This window comes from Vulpes vulpes, chromosome 14 (genome assembly GCF_048418805.1).
Source record: "Vulpes vulpes isolate BD-2025 chromosome 14, VulVul3, whole genome shotgun sequence".
Lineage (NCBI taxonomy): Eukaryota > Metazoa > Chordata > Mammalia > Carnivora > Canidae > Vulpes > Vulpes vulpes.
In genome coordinates this window covers 12988641-13011791 of record NC_132793.1, presented here as the reverse complement: position 1 = coordinate 13011791, position 23151 = coordinate 12988641, and the positions used below count along the sequence as shown (strand labels likewise).

General features: G+C 40.3%; 1 protein-coding gene across 8 annotated transcripts in view; it reads left to right on the top strand.

Annotated features, from left to right (window-relative positions):
• The window catches only part of NCOA3 (nuclear receptor coactivator 3), a 143758-nt gene that overhangs the window by 116991 nt on the left and 3616 nt on the right, over positions 1 to 23151 (top strand). For 4 of the 8 annotated variants that reach the window (XM_026014647.2, XM_026014646.2, XM_072735637.1 and 1 more), the window contains 12 exons: positions 397 to 788; positions 964 to 1832; positions 6146 to 6281; positions 8099 to 8293; positions 8667 to 8933; positions 9026 to 9152; positions 10517 to 10688; positions 18088 to 18381; positions 19647 to 19751; positions 21018 to 21279; positions 22358 to 22532; positions 22868 to 23009. In XM_026014647.2, coding sequence (XP_025870432.2) covers positions 397 to 788; positions 964 to 1832; positions 6146 to 6281; positions 8099 to 8293; positions 8667 to 8933; positions 9026 to 9152; positions 10517 to 10688; positions 18088 to 18381; positions 19647 to 19751; positions 21018 to 21279; positions 22358 to 22532; positions 22868 to 23009 — 3136 coding nt within the window. Of the gene's footprint in view, positions 1 to 396; positions 789 to 963; positions 1833 to 6145; positions 6282 to 8098; positions 8294 to 8666; positions 8934 to 9025; positions 9153 to 10516; positions 10689 to 18087; positions 18382 to 19646; positions 19752 to 21017; positions 21280 to 22357; positions 22663 to 22867; positions 23010 to 23151 lie in introns of those variants that run through there. The other 4 variants (XM_026014649.2, XM_072735638.1, XM_072735639.1 and 1 more) reach the window with 2 other exon arrangements.

The following is a 23151-nucleotide window of genomic DNA, read 5'->3' as shown; positions in this document are numbered from 1 at the left end:
TTGCTTTTGCTAATGGTAAATGAACAGCACACGGAACAACAGAATAGTCACATATTAGTTACTCTGAGTGATTTGCAGTGACCTCCAGGCTAGCGTGTAGAGATGTGGCAGCTGTAGTAAAGCCCTGTTATAATCCTAGCTACCAGGGTGGTTGGTCCTTTGCAGTGCTGTGCTGTGCTCTCACTCATTTAGATTCTGTGGCATATAAAAAAAATAAGTTACTGGGTTTATAACTAGTCAATATTTAGATTGGAATTGACCCTAAGTATTGGAATGGTGCCTAGGAAGTTAAGCTCCTAGACACTTATTTCATCATTAAAAAAAAAAAAAAAAAAAGTGAATGCTTTAATACATGCCTGTAATATTTTAGTGCAAGTTTGTCCTTTTTCTTTGCAGGGAACAGAATGGGTATAGGCCAAACACGAATCCTGTTGGATCAGGCATTAGACCTCCAACAGCCGGGTGCAACAGTTCAGTAGGCGGGATGAGCATGTCGCCAAACCAAGGCTTACAGATGCTGAGCAGCAGGCCCTATGGCTTGGCTGACCCCAGCGCTACAGGGCAGATGAGCGGGGCTAGGTATGGGGCCTCCAATCCCATAGCTTCAATGAACCCTGGGCCAGGCATGCAGTCACCATCTTCCTACCAGAACAGCAACTATGGTCTCAACATGAGTAGCCCTCCACATGGGAGCCCTGGCCTCGGCTCCAGCCAGCAGAACATCATGATTTCTCCTCGTAACCGTGGGAGTCCAAAGATGGCCTCACATCAGTTTTCTCCTGTTGCAGGTACTGGTGTTGGCATTTCCTTTATTTTTTCTTCCTCAGTAATTCTTTACTTCTTGTTCTGTTGTAATCCTTATAAAGTTAGTTCATTTTATAAGAGAAACTTTGAAGAGTTCAGTGGTGTTTTGTTAGAGCATCTGATAGTTTAATTCTTTCCCTGATTTCTCTCCCAATCTAGGTGTGCACTCTCCCATGGGATCTTCTGGTAATACTGGGAGCCACAGCTTTTCCAGCAGCTCTCTGAGTGCTCTTCAAGCTATCAGTGAGGGTGTGGGGACTTCTCTCTTATCTACTCTGTCTTCACCAGGCCCCAAATTGGATAACTCTCCCAATATGAATATAAGCCAGCCAAGTAAAGTGAACAGTCAGGATTCCAAGAGTCCCCTGGGCTTGTATTGTGACCAGAATCCAGTGGAGAGTTCAATGTGTCAGTCAAATAGCAGGGATCACCTCAGTGAGAAGGAAAGTAAGGAGAACATTGTCGAAGGGTCAGAGAATCAGAGGGGTCCTCTGGAAAGCAAAGGTCATAAAAAATTACTACAGTTACTTACCTGTTCTTCTGATGACCGGGGCCATTCCTCTTTGACCAACTCCCCCCTGGATTCAAGTTGTAAAGACTCTTCCATTAGTGTCACTAGCCCCTCTGGGGTCTCTTCTTCCACTTCTGGAGGGGTGTCCTCCACGTCGAATATGCACGGGTCACTGCTGCAGGAGAAGCACCGGATTCTGCACAAGTTGCTGCAGAATGGGAATTCACCCGCAGAAGTAGCCAAGATTACTGCAGAAGCCACTGGGAAAGACACTAGTAGTACAGTGTCTTGTGTGGAAGGAAATGTCAAACAGGAGCAACTAAGTCCTAAGAAGAAGGAAAATAATGCACTTCTTAGATATCTGCTGGACAGGGATGATCCTAGTGATACACTCTCTAAAGAACTACAGCCCAAAGTGGAAGGAGTGGACAATAAAATGAGTCAGTGCAGCAGCTCCACCATTCCTAGCTCGAGTCAAGAGAAGGATTCTAAAATTAAGACAGAAACAAATGAAGAGGTAATTTGTTCTTTCTGTATTCCAGCTTAATCATTGTTTAATCATTGCCTGCGTTAGACCATGTGTTATATGCAAAATCATACCTTCTATTTTAGGTTTATGTAATGGAAGTTACTCTTCAGCTGTCCTTTCTTTATGATATTTTGGACATCAGTAAAGTGTATTATGATGCAATTTTGAAGTATCAGATGTGTATGTTTTAAATTGCAACTCTAACTCGAACCAATTAGTAGCCAGTTTGAAAAGTTTTATGGAGTTTTTTTTTTTGAAATTTTTATTTAAATTCAATTAACATATAATGTATTATTGGTTTCAGAGGTAGAGATCAGTCATTCATCAGTCTTATAAAACACTCAGCGCTCACTACATCATGTGCCCTCCTTAATGTTCATCACCCTGTTACCCCGTCCCCCACCCACCTCCCCTCCAGTGACTCTCAGTTTGTTTCTATGATTAAGAGTCTCTTGTGGTTTGTCTCTCTGATTTGTCTTTTATTTTTCCTCTTTTCCCCTGTGATCCTGTGTTTTGCTTCTTATATTCCACATATGAGTGAGATTATACGATCATTATCTTTCTCTAATTGACTTATTTCACTTAGCATGATATCCCCTAGTCCCATCCATGTTGTTGCACATGGCAAGATTTCATCTTTTTTATGTCTGCATAGTATTCCATTGTGTATATAGACCATATTTTTATCCATTCATCTATCGATGGACATCTAGGCTCTTTCTGTGGTTTGGCTTTTGTGGACATTGCTGCTATAAACATTGAGGTGCAAGTGCCCCTTCGGATCACTATATTTGTATCTTTGGGTTAAATATCCAGTAGTACAGTTGTTGGGTCATAGAGTAGTTCTATTTTCAACTTTTTTGGAGTGGCTGCAGTAATTTGCATTCCCACCAACAGTGTAAGAAAGTTCCCCTTTCTCTGCATCCTCACCAACATCTGTCGTTTCCTGACTTGTTCATTTTAGCCCATTCTGACTAGTGTGAAGTGGTATCTCATTGTGATTTAGACTTGTATTTTCCTGATGCCGAATGATGTTGAGCATTTTTTCATGTGTCTGTTGGCCATGTGTATGTCTTCTTTGGAGAAATGTTTGTTCATGTCTCCTGCCCATTTCTTGATTGAGTTATTTGTTCTTTGGGTGTTTAGTTTGATAAATTCTTTAGAGATTTTGGATCCTACCCCTTTATCTGATACTTCATTTGCAAATATCTTCTCTCATTCTTTTGGTTGTTTTTTGGGTTTTTTGCCTGTTTCCTTTGCTGTGTAAAAGCTTTTTATCTTGATGCTGTCCCAATAGTTCATTTTTGCCTTTTTTCCCCTTGCCTTTGGAGATGTATTTAACAAAAAATAGCTGTTGGAGAGGTCAAAGAGGTTGCTGCCTTTGTTCTCCTCCAGGATTTTGATGGATTCCTGTCTCACATTTAGGTCTTTCATCCATTTTCAGTCTAGTTTTGTGTATGGTGTGAGAAAATGGTCCAGTTTCATACTTCTTCATGTGGCTGTCCAATTTTCCCAACACCATTTGTCAAAGGACTGTTTTTTTTCCGTTGGATATTCTTTCTTGCTATGTTGAAGATGAGTTGACCATAGAGTTGAGGGTCCATTTCTGGATCTGTGTTTCATTGATCTGTGTGGCTGTTTTTGTGTCAGTACCATACTGTCTTGATGATTACAGCTTTGTAATAGAGTTTGAAGTCCAGAATTGTGGTGCCACCAGTTCTGGTTTTCTTTTTCAACATTCCTTTGGTTATTTGAGGTCTTTTCTGGTTCCATACAAATTTTAAGATTATTCCACTTCTATGAAATAAATTGATGGTATTTTGATAGGGAGTACATTGAATGTATAGATTGTTCTAGGTAGCATAAACATTGTAACAATATTCTTCCAATTATGAGCATGGAACGTTTTTCCATTTCTTTGTATATTCCTCAGTTTCTTTCATGAATGTTCTATAGTTTTCTGAGTACAGATCCGTTGCCTCTTTAGTTAGGCTTATTCCTAGGTATCTTATGGTTTTGGGTGCAATTGTAAAGGGGATTGACTCTTTAATTTCTCTTTCTTTTGTTTCATTGTTAATGTATAGAAATGCAGCTGATTTCTGTGCATTGATTTTATATCCTGCCATGTTGCTGAATCCTGTATGAGTTCTAGCAATTTTGGGGTGGTGTCTTTTGGGTTTTCCATATAGACTATCAGGTCACCTGCAAAGAGTGTGAGAGTTCGACTTCTTTGTTGATTCAGATGCCTTTTATTTCCTTTTGTTGTCTGATTGCTGAGGCTAGGACTTCTAGTACTATGTTGAACAGCAGTGGTAATGGTGGACATCCCTTCTGTGCTCCTGACCTTAGGAGCAAAGCTCTCAGTTTTTCCCCATTGAGAATGATATATACTGTGGGCTTTTCATATATGGCTTTTATGATAATTGAGGTATGTTCCTTCTATCTTTACATTGTGAAGAATTTTAATAAAGGATGCTGTACTTTGCCAAATGCTTTTTCTGCATCTATTGAGAGGATCATATGGTTCTTGTCCTTTATTAATGTAGCGTATCATGTTGATTGATTTGTGGCTGTTGAACCACCCTTGCAGCTCAGGAATAAATCTCACCTAATCAGTATGGACAATAAATAAGATGTCAGATCGAGAGTTCGGAATAATGATTATAAAGATAGTAAGTGGGCTTGAAAAAGTCATAGTGGGCAGCCCTGGTGGCGCAGCGGTTTAGCGCCGCCTGCAGCCCAGGGTGTGATCCTGGAGACCCGGGATCGAGTCCCACATCAGGTTCCTTGCATCCTTGCATGGAGCCTGTTTCTCCCTCTGCCTGTGTCTCTGCCCCCCCCGCCCCCCCGCTCGCTCTCTCTGTGTTTCTCATGAATGAATAAATAAATAATTCTTAAAAAAAGAAAAAGAAAAAGAAAAAATCATAGCCAACACTAGAGAATCCTTTTCTGGAGAAATAAAAGAATTAAAATCTAATCAAGTTAAAATAAAAAAACTATAATGAGATACAATAAAAAAATGAGGCTCTGATTGCTAGGATAAATGAGGCAGAAGAGAGAATTAGTGATACAGAAGGCAAAATGATGGAGAATAAAGAAGCTGAGAAAAAGATATAAACAACTACTGGATCACCAGAGGAGAATTTGAAAGAGAAATGATCCCATAAAGTGAAGCAATAATAGAATAATTGTTAGGATGAATAGATTGGGTCATTTAAATGGATAGTAGAAAGAAACAGGAAGAAAAAAAAACTTGTATTAAGTAACAGAATTTTGATTTGTACCTAAAACCAACTTTAATACTGTACATGATCTCATTCTATATAAGGGTTTCCCAAACCGTACTTGAGGAACACTCTTCTGGGAGATGTTAGTCTGCACCTGAGAAAATTATATTCTTGGGGAAGTCTTACTGTTAGGATGTCTGTTTAATTTTGTTTTAATTCACTGCTCTCTAAATTTGTTGACCAGGAGTTCTTTTTAAAGCATGCCTGTGAATCTCTTATTGAACATCAGCTTGTTGCTTTCTTTTTTTTTTTTTTTAATTTTATTTATTTATTTATGATAGTCACAGAGAGAGAGAGAGAGAGGCAGAGACATAGGCAGAAGGAGAAGCAGGCTCCATGCACTGGGAGCCCGACGTGGGATTCGATCCTGGGTCTCCAGGATTGCGTCCTGGGCCAAAGCTTGTTGCTTTCTTAAGTAATTACACTTGTTTTCATAAGGTAGATGTAGAGGCAGACCTCTCTGTCAGCTAATGATCCTGAGTAACATTAGCTGGAAAATATCCCACAGTTTGAGAATTAAAATTCTATTACAGATTTTTTTTTCTATTGCAGATTTAAAAATGCCCCTTGAAAAGCACTTCCAAACCCAGAGGATTTATTTCTGTAAACTGATCTTAGTTTCAAGGAAAAAGGTTTGGGATAGGGGTCTTAAGACGCCAGACTTAAAGTTAGGCATTATCATTTCATGTAACTATGTATTTTACTTATTCCCATTTCATTTGTGTTCTTCTTTTTTTTTTTTAATGATTTTATTTATTTATTTGAGAGAATGACAGAGCACACAGGCAAGGGGAGGGGCAGAGTGAGAGGAACAAGCTGACTTCCTGCTGAGCAGGGAGCCCAACATGGGGCTCCATCCCAGGACCCAGAGATCCTCACCCTAGCCAAAGGTAGACACTTAACTGACTGAGCCACCCAGGAGCCTTCTGAAGAATATGTTTATACCTATGTATCTAGTAATGTTAATTAAAAATAAATCAACACAGGTTAATTAAAAAAAAATTTTTTTTCCAGGGATCTGGAGACTTGGATAATCTAGATGCTATTCTTGGTGATCTCACTAGTTCTGACTTTTACAATAATTCCATATCTACAAATGGTAGTAATCTGGGAACCAAGCAACAGATGTTTCAAGGAACTAATTCTCTGGGTAAGAAAGAACTAGGTTTTATTCTTGCTGCCTTTTAAAAGTTTCTGCACACTGGTATGTACAGTGACCATATACAGGTTTGAACTGCATATGTTTGCTTACACGTGGATTTTTTCCGATAAATACAGTACTGTAAGTATATTTTCTCATTTTTTTAAAAGTAGGCTCCATGCAGATTATGGAGCCTACTGCAGGCCTTGAACTTTTTTTTTTTTTTTTTAAAGATTTTATCTATTTATTCTTGAGAGACAGAGACAGTGAGAGAGAGGCAGAGACACAGGCAGAGGGAGAAGCAGGCTGCATGCAGGGACCCCAGCATGGGACTCAATCCCGGGTCTCCAGGATCATGCCCTGGACTGAAGACGGTGCCAAACCGCTGTGCCACCGGGGCTGCCCAGGCCTTGAACTCTTGATCCTTGAGATCAAGACTTGAGCTGAGATCAAGATTTGGCCACTTCACCAACTGGGCCACCCAGGCGCCCCTCTTATGATTTTCTTGCTTATTTTAAGAATATAATATATGATACATACGACGTACAAAATATATGTTAATTGACTTATTGATAAGTCTTTTGGTTAAGTAGGCTACTAGTAGTTAAGTTCTTGGAGTTAATAGTTACATGGATTTTTGACTGTCCTGGGGGCTTGGTGCTCTTAACCCCCCTGTGTTGCTCAAGGGTTAGCTGTATTCTTACACTAAGATGGGAATCAAATTAGTATTTTTTTTTTTAAGATTTTATTTATTCATGAGAGTTACAGAGAGGCAGAGACATAGGCAGAGGGAGAAGCAGGCTCCCCACAGGGAGCCTGATGTAGGACTTGATCCCAGGAGCCCGGGATCATAATCTGAGCCGAAGCAGACATTCAACCACTGAGCCACCCAGGTGCCCCTCGAATTAGCATTTTTAACTTCAAAATACATATCATGCCTCTCAGTTTTTTATAATTCATAGTGCAAATATTTTAAAATGTTCTCTGGGCATTTTCCTATTCTTTTTTTTTTTTTTTTAATTTCCCATTTTTAAAAGAATATGCTAATAATCATGGAACTTCTAGGAAAATTTTCATCTTTAGTTGCTCCAGATTAATAGTAGCTACCAGAGCATATATTTCTGTTAGACACAGAGACTTGAATTAAAAAGCAGCTCAAACTGTGGATTGAAACCTTTCCTGTGATACTTGTGGAACCTTGTCATTTATCTGTGAGGCTTTTCTTCTTTTAACGTTTGCTGGTTCTCCTGCAGCCTCTCTTCCACAGCTGTGTGCTTTCCTCATTCATCAATTTAAGAAGGGGATACTCCAGGTAGTGATGGAAGAAGAGCTCACAGATACCAGAAAGAAAAAAGGAGGAAACTTTATGTTTCATTACTTGTTTAATTAGAGGGCAACTTACCTGGTTACATTTAATTAAAAATGTAAACAGAGAATCCATCTAATTAAGTACATGTAGGGAATAACCTCTAGGAGTTTGAACATTGATAGCATTTTCAATATTAAGTGAAGCAGAATATGAATGATCTTGTCAGGCTGTGGAACAGTGCCCAGTATATCAGCCAACACTGAGACTCTTGCTTCTACTGTATTTGGAAAATGAGGGTTTTTTCCCTTCCCTGCCTCCTCCTCCTCCTCCCCTTCCCTTCCCCCCTCCTCCTTCTCCCTTCCCTGTCCCCCTCCTCCCCCTCCTCTTTTTCATGCTCAGTGTTTATTTTAGTAAGAAAGACATTCTTGTGTGGTATTGGTATTTTATGTGTTGTCTGATTACTTAAGTACCAAGTTATCAGAATATTTTTATATATTGTGCATTTATGTTTCAACAGGTTTGAGGAGTCCACAGTCTGTGCAGGCCATTCGTCCCCCATATAACCGAGCAGTGTCTCTAGATAGCCCCGTTTCTGTTGGCTCAAGTCCTCCAGTAAAGAATATCAGTGCTTTCCCCATGTTAACAAAGCAGCCCATGTTGGGTGGGAATCCAAGAATGATGGATGGTCAAGAAAATTATGGCTCAACTATGGGTATGTTATTTATAATCAGTATTTATGATTAAAATTTTCTTTTGGGTAAAGTAAATTTAAAATACTTAAAGCTATTTAAATAATTGAGGTTAAGTAATAGGGTTTTGAATAACAGCATATTATTTCTTTCATGGGTTTCTGTAATTTATTCTACATCTTGGTTACTTAAATTCTCAAGGAAGCTACTGAGTACATGGCAATAGTTGCCTATCAAAAATGTCTTAGGAAATAAATGTCTTAATAGTTGGCCAGCCCTATTCTTATGATGACAAAACACTTTTTGGGTCAAGTTTGTGTGTAATGACTGTACTTATATATATAGGAAGGATTTTAGTATAATATGAAAAAGACATAATCATTTCTACTGTTTTAGGTGGACCAAACAGAAATGTGACTATGAATCAGACCCCTTCCTCAGGAGACTGGGGCTTACAAAATTCAAAGGCCAGTAGAATGGAACCTATGAGTACAAACTCCATGGGAAGACCAGGAGCAGATTATAATGCTTCTTTACCCAGACCTGCAGTGGGTGGCTCGATGCCCACCATGCCTCTGCGGGCCAATAGCATCCCAGGGGCAAGACCAGTGTTGCAGCAGCAGCAGCAGCAGCAGCAACAGCAGCAGCAGATGCTTCAAATGCGTAAGCATCCCCTTTATAAAAAAAATTAGATGATTTAGGGTAATTTTTGTCATTGCCTTCTTTGAAAATGAATCGCCTTTTTCTTCCACCAGGGCCTGGTGAGATTCCCATGGGAATGGGGGTCAGTCCGTATGGCCAGGCAGCACCATCTAACCAACCAGGTTCCTGGCCAGATGGCATGTTGTCCATGGAACAAGGCCCTCATGGGACTCAAAATAGGTGGGGCTTTATTATATGACTCTGTAGAAAATGTTAGCATTGGATTATCTAGAAAAGGATCAGAACACAGAAACAGACCTGAAAGAGAATGCGAAAAACTCACTGTGATTGAGGTGCTTGGCTGCCATCTGGGCATTTGTCTGACTGTGTAAAAATTGAGGCGAAGGAGCAAGCCAGTGAGGGAGGAGACCACCCTATTGTTTAGCTCTTAGAACCAGTGAGTGGTCAAACCAGAGAGGATAAATTACCACCAGTTTGAGAAGATAAGTGGTGTTCAGAGAATGAGCCTCAGTTTTCTGGCAGGTTAATTTTTAAGGATTTGATAATTCTTTTCTAAAGTTATTTAAAATACTTCGGTGATGATGGTGGAAGTGAACTGCAGCACTCTGTTTTTGTGAAGGAAGATGTGGATTATGCCTGTATTTCACTTTTATTTAGCTTGGTCAGTAACTCATTTACATGAAAGCCACCTGTCAACATCCAGTCTAACTTGAATTCTATAATAGAATAAGCAAAGAAAAAAAATGAATCGATCTATTGAGTAGATAGTGGTGTAGCCATGTGAGTTTATTAGCCTGAGTGCTTCTATATTCAATGGAGAACAAATAGTCTCATGGAACTTTTTCTGAGGCAGAGTGAATATCTAGTTCTATGCCCTTCTAAATATGTTGGAGGACTGTGGCATCTTACTGTAGGTGTATGGAGTTGGTACTATACTTGTTAATACATGAGCTCTGTGGGCCAAGGATAACAAAAAGTTATTTTGGCTGCTCCCAACCTCAGTTTGTTGATAGTTCAACTTTTTTCTTTTTTCTTTTTTCCCCTTTCCCTTTCCCTTTCCCTTCCTCCCTCCCTCCTCCTCTTCCTCTTCCTCTTCCTCTTCCTCTTCCTCTTTCTTTTTCTCTTTCTCTTCTCTTCTTTTCTCTTCTCTCGTCTTCCTTTTCTTTTTCTGGTCCTTTGTTGATTTCTTCAAGTTAACAAATATAACTACTACCACCTCTGTTCTTGTATGGCCTTGAAAACCGCACTCTCTCCTATCCCCCTTGACCTCTGCTATTCCCAAGTGTCTAGGGGTCTAAATAGTTACATTTTGGTGGTGGGATTGTAAGCTAGGTATGTATAAGCTAGATGTGGTAATTGTAAGATGGCCTGGAGAAGTTTAAAATTGTGGGCCTTCAATTTAAGTTGGTGCCATTTGCTCTTCTCTGTTACTCGGTTTATTATTTATGGCTTTTCATATTTTAGTTATTACTACGTATTAAAAATGTGTGTGGCTTGTGTGTGTGTGCACGTGTGTATGTGTGTGCGTGTGTGTGTCTTAAGAGGAAAAGCAGCATTGACATTGATTGCAAGTCTCTTTTTAGGCCACTTCTTAGGAATTCCCTGGATGATCTCCTTGGGCCACCTTCTAACCTAGAAGGGCAGAGTGATGAAAGAGCATTGTTGGACCAGCTGCACACACTCCTGAGCAACACAGATGCCACAGGCTTGGAAGAAATTGACAGAGCTCTGGGCATCCCTGAACTTGTAAATCAAGTAGGTAGCATTAACATGGAAATGGAAGTGTAGATGTGTCCACTTTCAAATGTGCATGTGTGTACGCACATCTGTGAAGCCATGTGCAAGAATGCCTGCATGTGTATCTTTCCTGTTATTTGTATTACATCACTATGTTCATGGAGGCCAGTATTACATCTAGAAATTCTGCCAGTAACCCGCTGTTTTGTAGAGCTGTCCAATTTTAGGCAGCTGTAGCAATGATCCAATAAAACTTCTATGCAGTTTTAAAAACTGCCTTTTACTTATGTTAGTTGAGCCCTCATTTTTATAATTAACCCTTTTTACTACCTGGCCAACTTGTGTATACTCTGAGGAGACAAGCTTTTTTGTGTGTTAAACAAAACTCCTTTACAGTAGTGAATATGAACATCTTAACAGTAGCATTTCTCATTCCCAGTTATCTGGGCAACCTTATGAAAATATGTCGTTCAGAAACCTGTGTTTTTGAAACTGATACATTTTGTAGTGGTCATTTAAAGAATTGTATGGGGGTAGTGTATAGAGCTGTATACTTAGTGATAATAAGGCAAGATTCTCAGGAGGTTATTAGTCTTTGAGGAGACGTGTACATAAAGAATCATTCTCCATTGTAGCAAACACTGTCACAGAGGTTTGTAAAGGATGATTGGGAAATGTAGAGCACTGATGATATATGCCTCTAGCGATACCATTCTCATGCCCTTGGCACTGAAGAATGATGTCTCACCTGGCTGAGGTGGACGTGAGGGTCGTACAGAAACTAATGAACTGCTTTTCATAATTTTATTTAAGCTAGAAAGAGCTTTCTCTCTTCTAATGATAAAATAGTGGTCATTAATGTAAAATCTGACAGTGATAAAAAAAAAAGTACATACTAAAAAAATCTTGGGGGGCACCTAGGTGGTTCAGTGGTTCAGATCTATCTGCTTTTGGCTCAGGTAGGTCCTGGGATTGAGTCCCTTATCAGGCTCTCTGTGGGAGCCTGCTTCTCTGCCTATGTCTCTGCCTATCTCTGTGTTGTGTGTCTCTCATGAATAAACAAATAAAAATAAAGCCTTAAAAAAATGTTGGGGCATCTGGGTGGCTCAGTTGGTTAACTGTCTGCCTTTGGCTCAGATCATGATCCTAAGGTCCTGGGTTGGAACCCCAAGTCAGGCTCCCTGTTAGTGGGGAATCTGCTTTTACTTCTCCCTCTGCACCCCACTGCCTGCTCATGTGCTTTCTCACTCTTTCTCAAATAAGTAAGATCTTTAAAAAGGGTAAAAAATTATCTAATCCTGGCACAAAGAATCATTGGTAACTTTTGAGTGTATATTTATTTTTAATTTATTTTTAAAATCCTTTTTTTTACTTTACCTAAAGACTTTTTATTTTTTTTAAAGATTTTATTTATTTATTTATTCATGATAGACAGAGAGAGAGAGAGAGGCAGAGACACAGGCAGAGGGAGAAGCAGGCTCCACGCAGGAGCCCGATGCGGGACTCCAGGATTGCGTCCTGGGCCGAAGGCAGGCGCTAAACCGCTGAGCCACCCAGGGATCCCCTTGAGTGTATATTTAAAAAACACTTTGGTAACCTATTTTGCCTATGAAAGCCATCTTCAGTCATCCTTTAAAATTTTTTTTTTTTTTTCATTTTAAAAGTAATTAATCTCTACGCCCAGCATGGGGCTCCAACTCAGGAGCCCGAGATCAAGAGACAGGCTCCACCAACTGGGCCAGCCAGGTGCTCCTCAGTCCTCTTTTTTTTTTTTTTTGTTTAATATATACAGCTTTAATTTTGATAGCCATATAGCTAGCATCTGTTACATTGAACGGTATTTAACCAGTACTCTATTGATGAAAATTTAAATTGTTTCTAAATAATTATCATAAACAATTCTATGAATTGCTCCATCTTCTTCACTTAGGCTGTTTTCTTACCTACAGTCCTAGAGGAAGGTTGATTGGGTTAGAAAGAGTACATATTTTAGAGGTTTTGCTACATACTTGAGTGTTTTCCTGAAGGTTCATACAGCTGCTTTCCCACGCAGAGGCTGATGATTGGAGTTCCTTAACTTCCCAAGCACTGTGCTGTGGCCCAGGTAGATGAAAGACACACAGTATGGATGAGCAAGTGATGAGACAAATACTGAGTATGATTCTTCTAAATCTTTTCCGATCTGATCAGTGACAAAGATGCTTTATTTTTATTTTTTAAAGATTTTATTTTTAGTAATCTCTGCACCCAATATGGGGCTCAAACTCACAACCCTGCGATGAAGAGTCACATGCTCTTCTAAACTGAGCCAGCCAGGTGCCCAGTGATGCTTGTTGATTTTTTTTTTTTTTTTAAAGAGGGCAAGAGAAGGAGGCTGGGAGGGGCAGAGGGAGAGGAAGAGAGAGAATCTTAAGCAGGCTCCATGCCCAGTGTGGAGCCTGATGTGCTCAATCTCAAACCCTGAGATCATGACCTGAGCTGAAATGAAGAGTCAGGCTTAACCTACTGAGCCACCCAGGAGCCCAAAGAAAGATGCTTGTTCTAAATTGTATTTTGTTGATTTGCAAGATTGAATATACTTTATGTCTTTTGGTCATTATATGTGTTTTTAAAATAGTTTTCTGATGGGGCTTTTGTTGATCTGCAACAGTACTTTCTGTAAGTTTACTTATTTGTTTGTTGATTCTTTCATTTAATAAATATTTGTCTTCTGTATGCCAGTTAGTCTTTTTTTAGAGGCTGAGGGAGAGAGGCAGTAGTGAACAAATTAGTTTCTGTTCTCAAGGTTTGCATTGCCTTGGAGCAGGCACGCAATGAGGCAAGGAGCCACCTGGATGGAGGTAGACATGGTATGGCAGAGATTAGCAGGAAGGACCTAGGATACTAGGAAACTGTGTGTCATAAAAGATCCGTTTCTTAGGGTGGGGGTAGGCTTTCAACATTTTTCTTTAAGAGTCCTTCTATCTGAGCTGCGATTTGAAGGCTGTTTAGTTGTTTAATATATTTGAATAGTTTTCCCAGTTTCTTTTTAGTGGGGGCTTTTTTTTTTTTTTTTGGTTTTGTTCTTTTGTTCAAAAATGTTTGTATTTTCAAGTCCAGGATGATGAGATAAAGAATTAATGGGAATGGGGTGAGTGGTCAGGAAAGCTTTTTCTGGGGAGACGACCTGTAAGTTGACATTTGAAGGATGAGATGGAGCCAGCTTGGCAAACAGCTAGGGGAAGAATATTCCAGAAGAGGTACAGCTAACTCAAAGGCCTCAGGCAGGGAAAGGCTTGGGGGTTCTACCAAGTGACAAAGTCCATGAGAACAGAGAGGGATTGCTGTAGGACGACATTGGAGAGGTAAATGGAGGAGGCTACTTCCACAAAGCCATCTTATGGAGTCTGAAATTTTTCTGCTATGTTGGGTAGCCATGGAAGATTTTAAGCAGGGTAGTGACTAGACTTGCTTTCCTTTTTTGTTACATTTAATTTTTATTTTTAGCAACGTAACTTGTGTTTGTAACTGTAAAAAGGTATAAATACATACTGTTTGAAGAATCACACGCATTTGCCCCACTCAGATATTGAAACTCAACTCTTTGGGAATATTTCTAAGTACTGTGCATATGCAGCTATTCTTCATCAGCTTCAGTCTGTTACCTTTGATTTATTGATATGATAGTTGTGCATTCATAGTCTCTTATCTGAGAATCTTGGGGTCAGGTGTGCTCTGGAATTCTGGAATTTTTGGATTTAGAAAGATAAAATGGTGCATATATGCCATATATTCTCTGATTCCCCTTGTGGAGTTTTGAGCAATACTGTCATTTTAGGCAGTAGTGTATCATCAAATATGCTAATATTTTTATAGCCAAATAGATAAGTGGTCACACTGAGTGGACATCTAGAGGTTTTTGCTTCATAAAGTTCAGGTCAAGTTTTGCTATTAAACACATTTCATGCTGAGGAGAAATTATGTTATTTTGTAGAGTTTTTTTTTTTAATTTCCAGGTAAGAAACTGTGGATCTATATTTAACCCTCCTGGCTCTAATGTATACTCTCACTTCCATACTCATTATGAGTACAAGGGCATGTGCTCTCTTTACACCAATGTAATCATGTCTTCTTTTGTTAAATAGGTGGTCAATATTTAGATTATCTTGGCATGTTGCTAAGTCAGGCACAGTTGGTAAGGATTTTGGTTTTTGTCTGATTTTGAGTTAACTGCCTTCTTTAAATTCGCTTTGTTTTTTACACATTTAATACTAATCCTCTCTAGATACTCCAGTAGAGCTATAAAATTTCTCTTCATTTTTTTCTTCACATGTTCAGACACATTAGATAATTCCTCAGTTCTTCCTTCCCTCTTGAGGTTCTGTTAGTAGGCTTCACTCTGTCCTAAGAGGCAGGTCTAGACCCTCTTCTGTGTCGCAACTCCCAGCTCCTTGGTCCCAATAGCTTGCTTTCTTGCTTTGTTACTTTGTTTTGTTCCAGTACTGTTTCTGTTAACTTCTCCATCCCTGCTGCATGACATAAAGTATGTTGGGCCCTTTATTCACCCTCAGCATGTCTGGCTGTGTATTCAGTTTTGGGTTGAAAATAATTTCCTCTTAGAATTTTAAAAGGATTGTTTCACAGCTTTCTGACATCCAGTGTTGCCATAGACTTGTTTATTCTTGCTCTTTAGTGTATTGATTGTCTCTGGAATTAACTCAGGAACTTTTCCTCTCTGAGGTTGCATGAAGCCTCATCAAGGTGGGGGGCCCTGTTGTCTCATTCATTCTGTTGTATGTCATATGCACAGAGACTCCTTTTGGTTTGGGGACATTTTTGTGTATCATTTCTCTTTTCTTTTTATTTAGTGAGTTGTGTTTGTCAGTAATGGGGCTGAATATTTCTAAAGCTTTTCAGACATGTCATTTGGTATCATTTCTTTAATCATATTATCTCTTCTGTATTTTCTTACATCTTAGGGATGTGTATTGATATATTGGCTATTACATTGAATCTGTGTTTTTTAATCTCTATTTTCCTTGTTTTTAAGTTATTTTTTAATTTATTTGTGTCCCTTTCACGTTGGAAGCTTTCACCATTGCATATCTAGAGATCCTTGACTACTATCTTTTTTATATTTAAGGATAATATATTAGAAAAGATCAGTCTTTACTAAAAGTCACTGAAAGTGTTCACTTGGGGGCTGGCCCTTTTGTTTCAGCATTCCACAAATTGCAACATGTAGAGCTGTTACTACCATCTCCTCTTCTACTCATACTACATAGTTTTCCTTGCCAGGGAATTTTTAATTACCTGGTTGCATTTTGGGAGCTGGGCTGGGGAGGCAAATTGATGATCCTGTAGTGTTAAGATATAAAACTATAAAATATAAAAATTTTACTAGAAATTGTAAATAAGATTTCCTTTTTTTTAAAAAAAAGATTATATTTATTCATGAGAGACACACAGAGAGAGGCAGAGACACAGGCAGAGGGAGAAGCAGGCTCCATGCAGGGAGCCTGATGTGGGACTTGATTCCAGGACCCTGGGATCACACCCTGGGTCAAAGGCAGACACTCAACCACGGAGCCACCCAGGTGTCCCAGATTTCCTGTTTTCAGTTTCTGTTTGCTTTCGCCCCTTTGCTGTGCCTGGAATCCCAGAACTGAGGCAGCTGAGGAAGTTGGTAGAAGGTATAGCTGTGTGGCTGTGTGGAGTTGGGGAGCAGGTTAAGGGCTGGGAAGTAGCTGCTTCCCTTGCTCTTTACTCAGATTCTCAACCAGCCATGTTTGAACACTTTGCCTGACTCTCTATGTCCCCACTGGAGTCTGTCATTGGCTCCATGGGAAACATTTGCTCAGGCCTTGTGTTTTCCTCTACAGGCACACATGGGTCTCAGCTTCTTTACTTTCTGGAGTTGGTTACTCCTCTCTCTGTCTTGCAAATGCCTGTTGAAATACTTATCTTGTTGTCTTCCTTATTCTCATTGTAGATAAATACTACCTTTTAAGATCTTTGCTATTATTTTAGTAGGGTTAGCAAGAGAAAGGAGGTAAACATACATGATCAGTCCATGTTTAACTTACAGTATGATTTACTTTATAGAACAAGATTTCAGATTCCTGACTGGGGAAGGGAATTGGTAGGATAGGACAGAGCAGATGCATAGATACCAGTTACTACAAGAGTCCAAGAAAGTGTCTGGGAGAAGGTCATCACAGCGGTGGAATGGAAGAAAGGAAGGCTGTGTGCTATGCCATGGACGAAGAACTGACAGGACTCAGTGGACTATGTGTGTGCAACACACACATAGAAAGGGAGAATGTGAGGAATCCAGATTGCTGGCTTTAGTTCTGGGCAAATGGTGTTGCCATGTTGCTGTGAGGGAGGATTGGAGGAGAATCCGGGTCTTTTCAGGGAGGGGTTCTGGGGAGTCACGACCTCTGTTTTCTACACATGAAGTCTAAGATGCTGGCGACATCCAGGTAAAGTTGTCAAGTAGATATTTGCATAAGCAGAGTCAGAACTCAGAGACACTTGAGCTGGAGACAAGTTTGGCCATTATAGTAGATAGATGTAGTAGATGAGAAGACCAGTATAGAAAATGTAGTGAGAGAAAAGAAGAGGGGTGTAGCACTGAACCCTGATGAATACTTACCATGCCTCTGAGGAGAGCTTAGGGAGGTGGGGGAATCAAGGGTGTTGTCACTGTCACAGTGGGGTGAAATGTATTTTAGGGTGAGACTGTTGCCTTCCTACTTGGCACACTCTGTGCCCGTGGATAAGAAGGTAAAGTTGAATACAGTACCTGACAAGCTTTTCTTGTCTCAGCATGGCACATTTTTCCCTTCAGAATATTTGTTTTCATGGTTTTTCTGTCACCTGTTGACTTTATTGTGTACACCTGCTTCGCATGTAGAGAAGTGATGCCAGGCACATAGCAGGCACTTATTGAATACTTTTTGAATGAATGGTAGTGGGTGGCCACCTTTAGGTTTTGTTTGTGCAACTAGTAATACGCTTTGGGGGATAAGGGTTTATGTTGATTTACCCAGTCTCTACCATAATTACCTCTAACCACCGTAAAAATATTTCTGTACTAATTATATGTGAATTAATTGATCACAGTGGTTTTAATTATTTTATATTTGGCTTGGGAAGTCTGTGTTGGTACAGAAATCTGGTCTGGAACAAATAGCATTTTTCTAGGTACTCTTTGCGTGAGACTTTGTGTGAGGCACATCTAGGACACATCTGTGAAAACATGGGTCATAGTCTGTTCTCATGGAACTTGAGACCATAAACTTGATTTTGCTTTTGGAATTCTGTGGCATCCTTGTTTACATATATCGACTTTATTTTTTGTCTTCCTTGGAATATTTGATTTCTCTTGCTTTCCAGATGTACTTACTGTTCATTTATGTGTTTGATGTTTAAGGGACAAGCTTTGGAGTCCAAACAGGATGCTTTCCAGGGCCAAGAAGCGGCAGTAATGATGGATCAGAAAGCGGCATTATATGGGCAGACGTACCCAGCACAGGGGCCTCCAGTGCAAGGAGGCTTTAATCTTCAGGGACAATCACCATCTTTTAACTCTATGATGAATCAGATGAACCAGCAAGGCAATTTTCCTCTCCAAGGAATGCACCCAAGGGCCAACATGATGAGACCCCGGACAAACACCCCCAAGCAGCTTCGAATGCAGCTTCAGCAGAGGCTGCAGGGCCAGCAGGTAGCCAGCCCCGTGCTCGCTTTGGCCAGATACTGCCTTTCCTCTGGCCACTTCCTGTTTGATTTATTGTCAGGCTTTGTTCTTCAGAGCTCTTGCCACTAGCTCTCTATTTTTTGTCAACTGAAGTTCTTTTTGTTTTGACTTTTCGTGTAACATTTTGTTTGTACAAAATGTTTGTATAAGGTGGTTCCTTATTAGGGAGTGGTCCTGATAGAATTGGTCTTGCTAGATAAGATTAATGAGTTGTACAGCTTAAAAAGTAAAAAATACACAAGAGGATTGTACCTGGGGCAGCAAAGTATTTCTTGATGGCTTCAGTCTTAGAGGTAGATGATTTGTAGTTTTAAATAAGTCCTTAATATTAATACTAGATATTTAAACCTTAACTGACTTGAACATTCTTTTTATGGAACCTCTCCTTTCTAGACATTTTATAAAATTTGAGCTCTTTTAATATTCTAAAATAAGAGTTCTCTTTTTTATTGTTTCCTTAATGCCCAAACATATCTTTTAATATTTAATTACATATATTGTTTATGTGTTGGGTGTGCTGAGTTATTAAATGTGACAGAACTGAACCATATAAGCAGATGAGTGAGTGTAAGGTCCAGTGAGCCAGAGACTCTTCTAGTGTATTGATATTATTAAAAGTCAATGTAGGTACTCTGGAAAGCTGTGTTAACACATTCATGGTATCATTTTAGTTTTTACCCCTTCTTACCACTAAAAGTTACCTAGGAAAAGCTAACAGAAGAGGTAAGTTATTTAGTGTAGGTCTGAGCAAATTAAAGCTATTTCCCCAATGCCCTAAATAATCCCAGAGAAAAATCTGACTTTATGAATCCTTTGAGTTTCTGTTGAAGATACTCTTTAAGCTGCAGATTTGTACTTTTTTACTTTTCCTCCTGATGCCAAACACTAAAGCTTCATATGCGTGCTGAGGACTTTTCAACCTGATCTTTTTTCCCCTAAAGATTTCATTTATTTTATTTTTTTAAAGTAACCTCTGCACCCATTGTGGGGCTTGAACTCATAACCCTGAGATCAAGAGTCACATGCTCCACCGACTGAGCCAGCCAGGTGCCCTTCAGCCTGAATTTTTTGAAGTGTGGGAAGTGTGCTGGTTCAGTGTAGATGTGACTTAACCAGGCTAATGGATAGAAGGTAGCATCGTAACCTCACAGGGTGGTGCTGAGGATTTGGAATACTGTTTTGGGCTCACTGACGTGCTCCACTCGCATCCTAACCAACCTCTCTCTCCCCAGTTTTTGAATCAGAGCCGTCAGGCACTGGAGATGAAAATGGACAGTCCCACTGCTGGGAGTGCTGCAGTGATGAGGCCCATGATGCAGCCCCAGGTCGCCTCCCAGGTGAGGAAAGTGAGTCTGTCCACAGTCACTGCCGTGAGCCTTGTACAGGGCCTGGTCTGTACTTGGCCCTCGGTAAATGTATGTTAGAACACAGCAGTTTGAAATTTCTTGTGTAAGAAACCATTGCGTGCTCTCGTCATATTTCCTCTTCCATTCTTCTTTCTTGCTGGTGGACAAGGAAGAATCAGAAGGGGAGGCTCTTATATTAAAACCTCAGATTTGTGTTTTTAAATTAATTCCCTTTGTGATTATTTGTTGTGTTTTCAAAACAGCTGACACTTTTTTGGGATTTAAAATAATAAGTTATAAACTTTTCTCTGTTTCTGGGTTATGAAACCATATGCTCATTGGGTAAAATTTGAGATTATAAGAAGAAAGTAAGTAATATATAATCCAGCCTCAAAGACCATCTCTGAGACGACCTGTTTCCCATAGTGGGAAGGATGATGTTCAAGTTCCCTGTACCTCCAGCCCAATGTGGAGATTGTACTAAGGTATTTTCTTAATGTGCACAAGGCAGATGACCACAGAAAAGCCCTTTACTATGGTTGGAAATACTGTTCATAATTATTTAACAAAAAAGAAACCACAAAACCAACAATCCACTGTGAAATGCCCAGTATTTACTCTCTTAAGCCTTCTTAGAATTACTTTGATAATCCGACACCTTGAATCAGCTGATCTAGGATGCCCTTCAAAAAGATAAAAGTTGCTTTTTGCAGTTGCTCTCTCCTAGCTGATAGGGCCCAAATCAGCTTTTTCGTTCTGTGCTTTGACCAACTTCCAGACAGCTGCTCCTAAATCCCCCATCTCTCATTTCAAAAGCTTTAAGAGACTATATAGGCACTTCTGAGGCAGATTCCTGTTTTTTTGAGTATAACCCCATTCTTTTGGGGAATATACCTTGTGTCTCCCCTCCTCCAACACTCTTATTGCTGTCCTTTTCCTTCTTGTAGTTTTATTTCATAGTTCCTGAAAAATTTGTCCTCAAATTCTACCCTTAAATGTTCTCTCACATTGAGGAATGTTTTCTGTGTGAAACATTGATAAATCGCCAGAACAGTTTCCAGGTCTCTGTCTGTACCCCGTCCCTGCCAACTAGCCAGGATGCCTTTACCATGATGAGAATTGTACATTCTTCCTTTTGTAGGAAGAAAGGCATTGGGTGTTTTTCTCTCCTACCTGATGTATTGGAATGGTCCTATGTGTATGGAATTGGCTGGTTCCTGCTCTGTGTATGTAACTGCATTCTTTCTTGGGTATTAGCAGGGTTTTCTGAATGCCCAGATGGTGGCCCAGCGCAGCAGGGAGCTGCTGAGTCATCACTTCCGACAGCAGCGGGTGGCCGTGATGATGCAGCAGCAACAGCAGCAGCAGCAGCAGCAGCAGCAGCAACAGCAACAGCAACAGCCCCAGGCCTTCAGCCCGCCCCCCAACGTGACTGCCTCTCCCAGCATGGATGGCGTTTTGGCAGGGCCTGTGATGCCACAGGTTCCTCCCCAGCAGTTTCCGTATCCACCAAATTATGGTAAATTAGATGGTGAAAATGGCTTCCCCAGAGTAACATTACTAAGGATCTAAGATTCATAGATCTATTTATGTTAAACACAAAATAGTATTTATTCCCTTTTGTTATTCACAAGAAAGATGGAATTAATTAAAAATAACAGAACAAGGAACAATGACCAATGAGGCTGACAAGGCTCAAGCAGAGGCCAGATCAGATGAACCCGAGAGGTCCTGAAGCGTTTTGGTGGTGTTTTGAAGTCGGTGGCAAGTCATTTAATGTTAATAGACATGTTCAGATTTGCACTGGGTTAAATCTGAGGCCTTTGAGGTGCCTGCATTAGAAGGTGTGCAGGGAGAATGGAAGAAGGGAAGGTAGTTAGGGCACCCTAAAGAAGAGATGATGCTCTTATAGTCAGAATGGAGAAAAACTGGTCTTAGAAAAGAAAAAAACCCAAATTTGTTTATTTTAGTGCACAGGTAATTGTAATTGTGGTAGATAGTTGATCAGAGTTGAGCATTATTTAATTTAGGTCTTGTTTTTTCAGTTCCCCACATCTTAGTTTGGAAGAGAGATTATCAGGTTCCCCACATCTCCCCGATATGTGCCAGTATAGTTGAACTCTACAGTCTCTGAACGCTTGGTCATTTCAGTGAGAGGATGCCGTGTTGGGTTGTGGGTTCCTTTGCTTGGTAACCTGGGTATATTAGTTATAGTAATGCATATTACCTCTTCAGGTAGATCTTTGAGATATTCTAGGAACATGGTGGGAGTAGGGATAGAGGTATCTTTTGGGGAGATTACATTTTAGGTGCATTCCTGTCAGCTGGGGACAGAGGGACAGTGATGTGAGTAACATGAGGTGGAATCCCTTTTATATAGAAAATTCTGTGAAGTAACAGTTCTTCAGATGGTTTAGGTGGTTTGCTCTCTATAGGAAGCCTAAGCCTGTTCCTCCAGTTGTCTTCTCAGTAGAGAAGCAACTGGCAGGCAGCATCTTGTGGCATTTGGTGTCTTCTCCTGCCTTTAGAAGAGAACATAATGTTTCTGCTCTAAGGAAGGTCCCACTTGAGCATTGTAATTTTTCTTTTTTTTAAAGGAATGGGACAGCAACCAGATCCAGCTTTTGGTCGAGTGTCCAGTCCTCCCAATGCAATGATGCCCTCAAGAATGGGTCCCTCCCAGAACCCCATGATGCAGCATCCTCAGACGGCACCCATGTATCAGTCCTCAGAGATAAAGGGCTGGCCGTCAGGAAACCTGGCCAGGAACAGGTGAGGAACAGGAATTTGAAAAGCCACTCACGTTCTATTGCCCAAAAGTACAGGAAAATAACTTCTGCATTTTAGTGAAGCCTGGGTGGATGGAGAACTCAGAAGGCCTTGGTTCATGTTAGAAGTGTGTTATTTGGCTCATCCATTTTGAAGTTCCTTCCTGCCCTACACTTGTCCACAGGCAGCTGTGGAACACTGAAGGCAGGTGAGGGGGCGTCTTCTCCCTCATGTTCTTTGTGTAAGTACAGGGACATTTGACAGAATCGTGATGGTCTCTGTGTGCATGTGTGGTGTTACCAGAATGACCCGGGAGGTAATTTCACACTTGTCTACAGCTCCTTTCCCCAGCAGCAGTTCGCCCACCAGGGGAACCCTGCAGCATACAGTATGGTGCACATGAATGGCAGCAATGGTCCCATGGGACAGATGAACATGAGCTCCATGCCCATGGCTGGCATGCCCATGGGTCCTGATCAGGTATGGGGGGGTCTACCTCTTACTTTTCTCAGAGTTTTTCCTGTTCTCTTGAGAGAGCTGAAACTTCAACTGTAATCTGAAGGTCCTCAGTAGCTTTTTAACTTTGGGTGTGTAACTCAAAACTAGAGTTTTTGAAAAAATT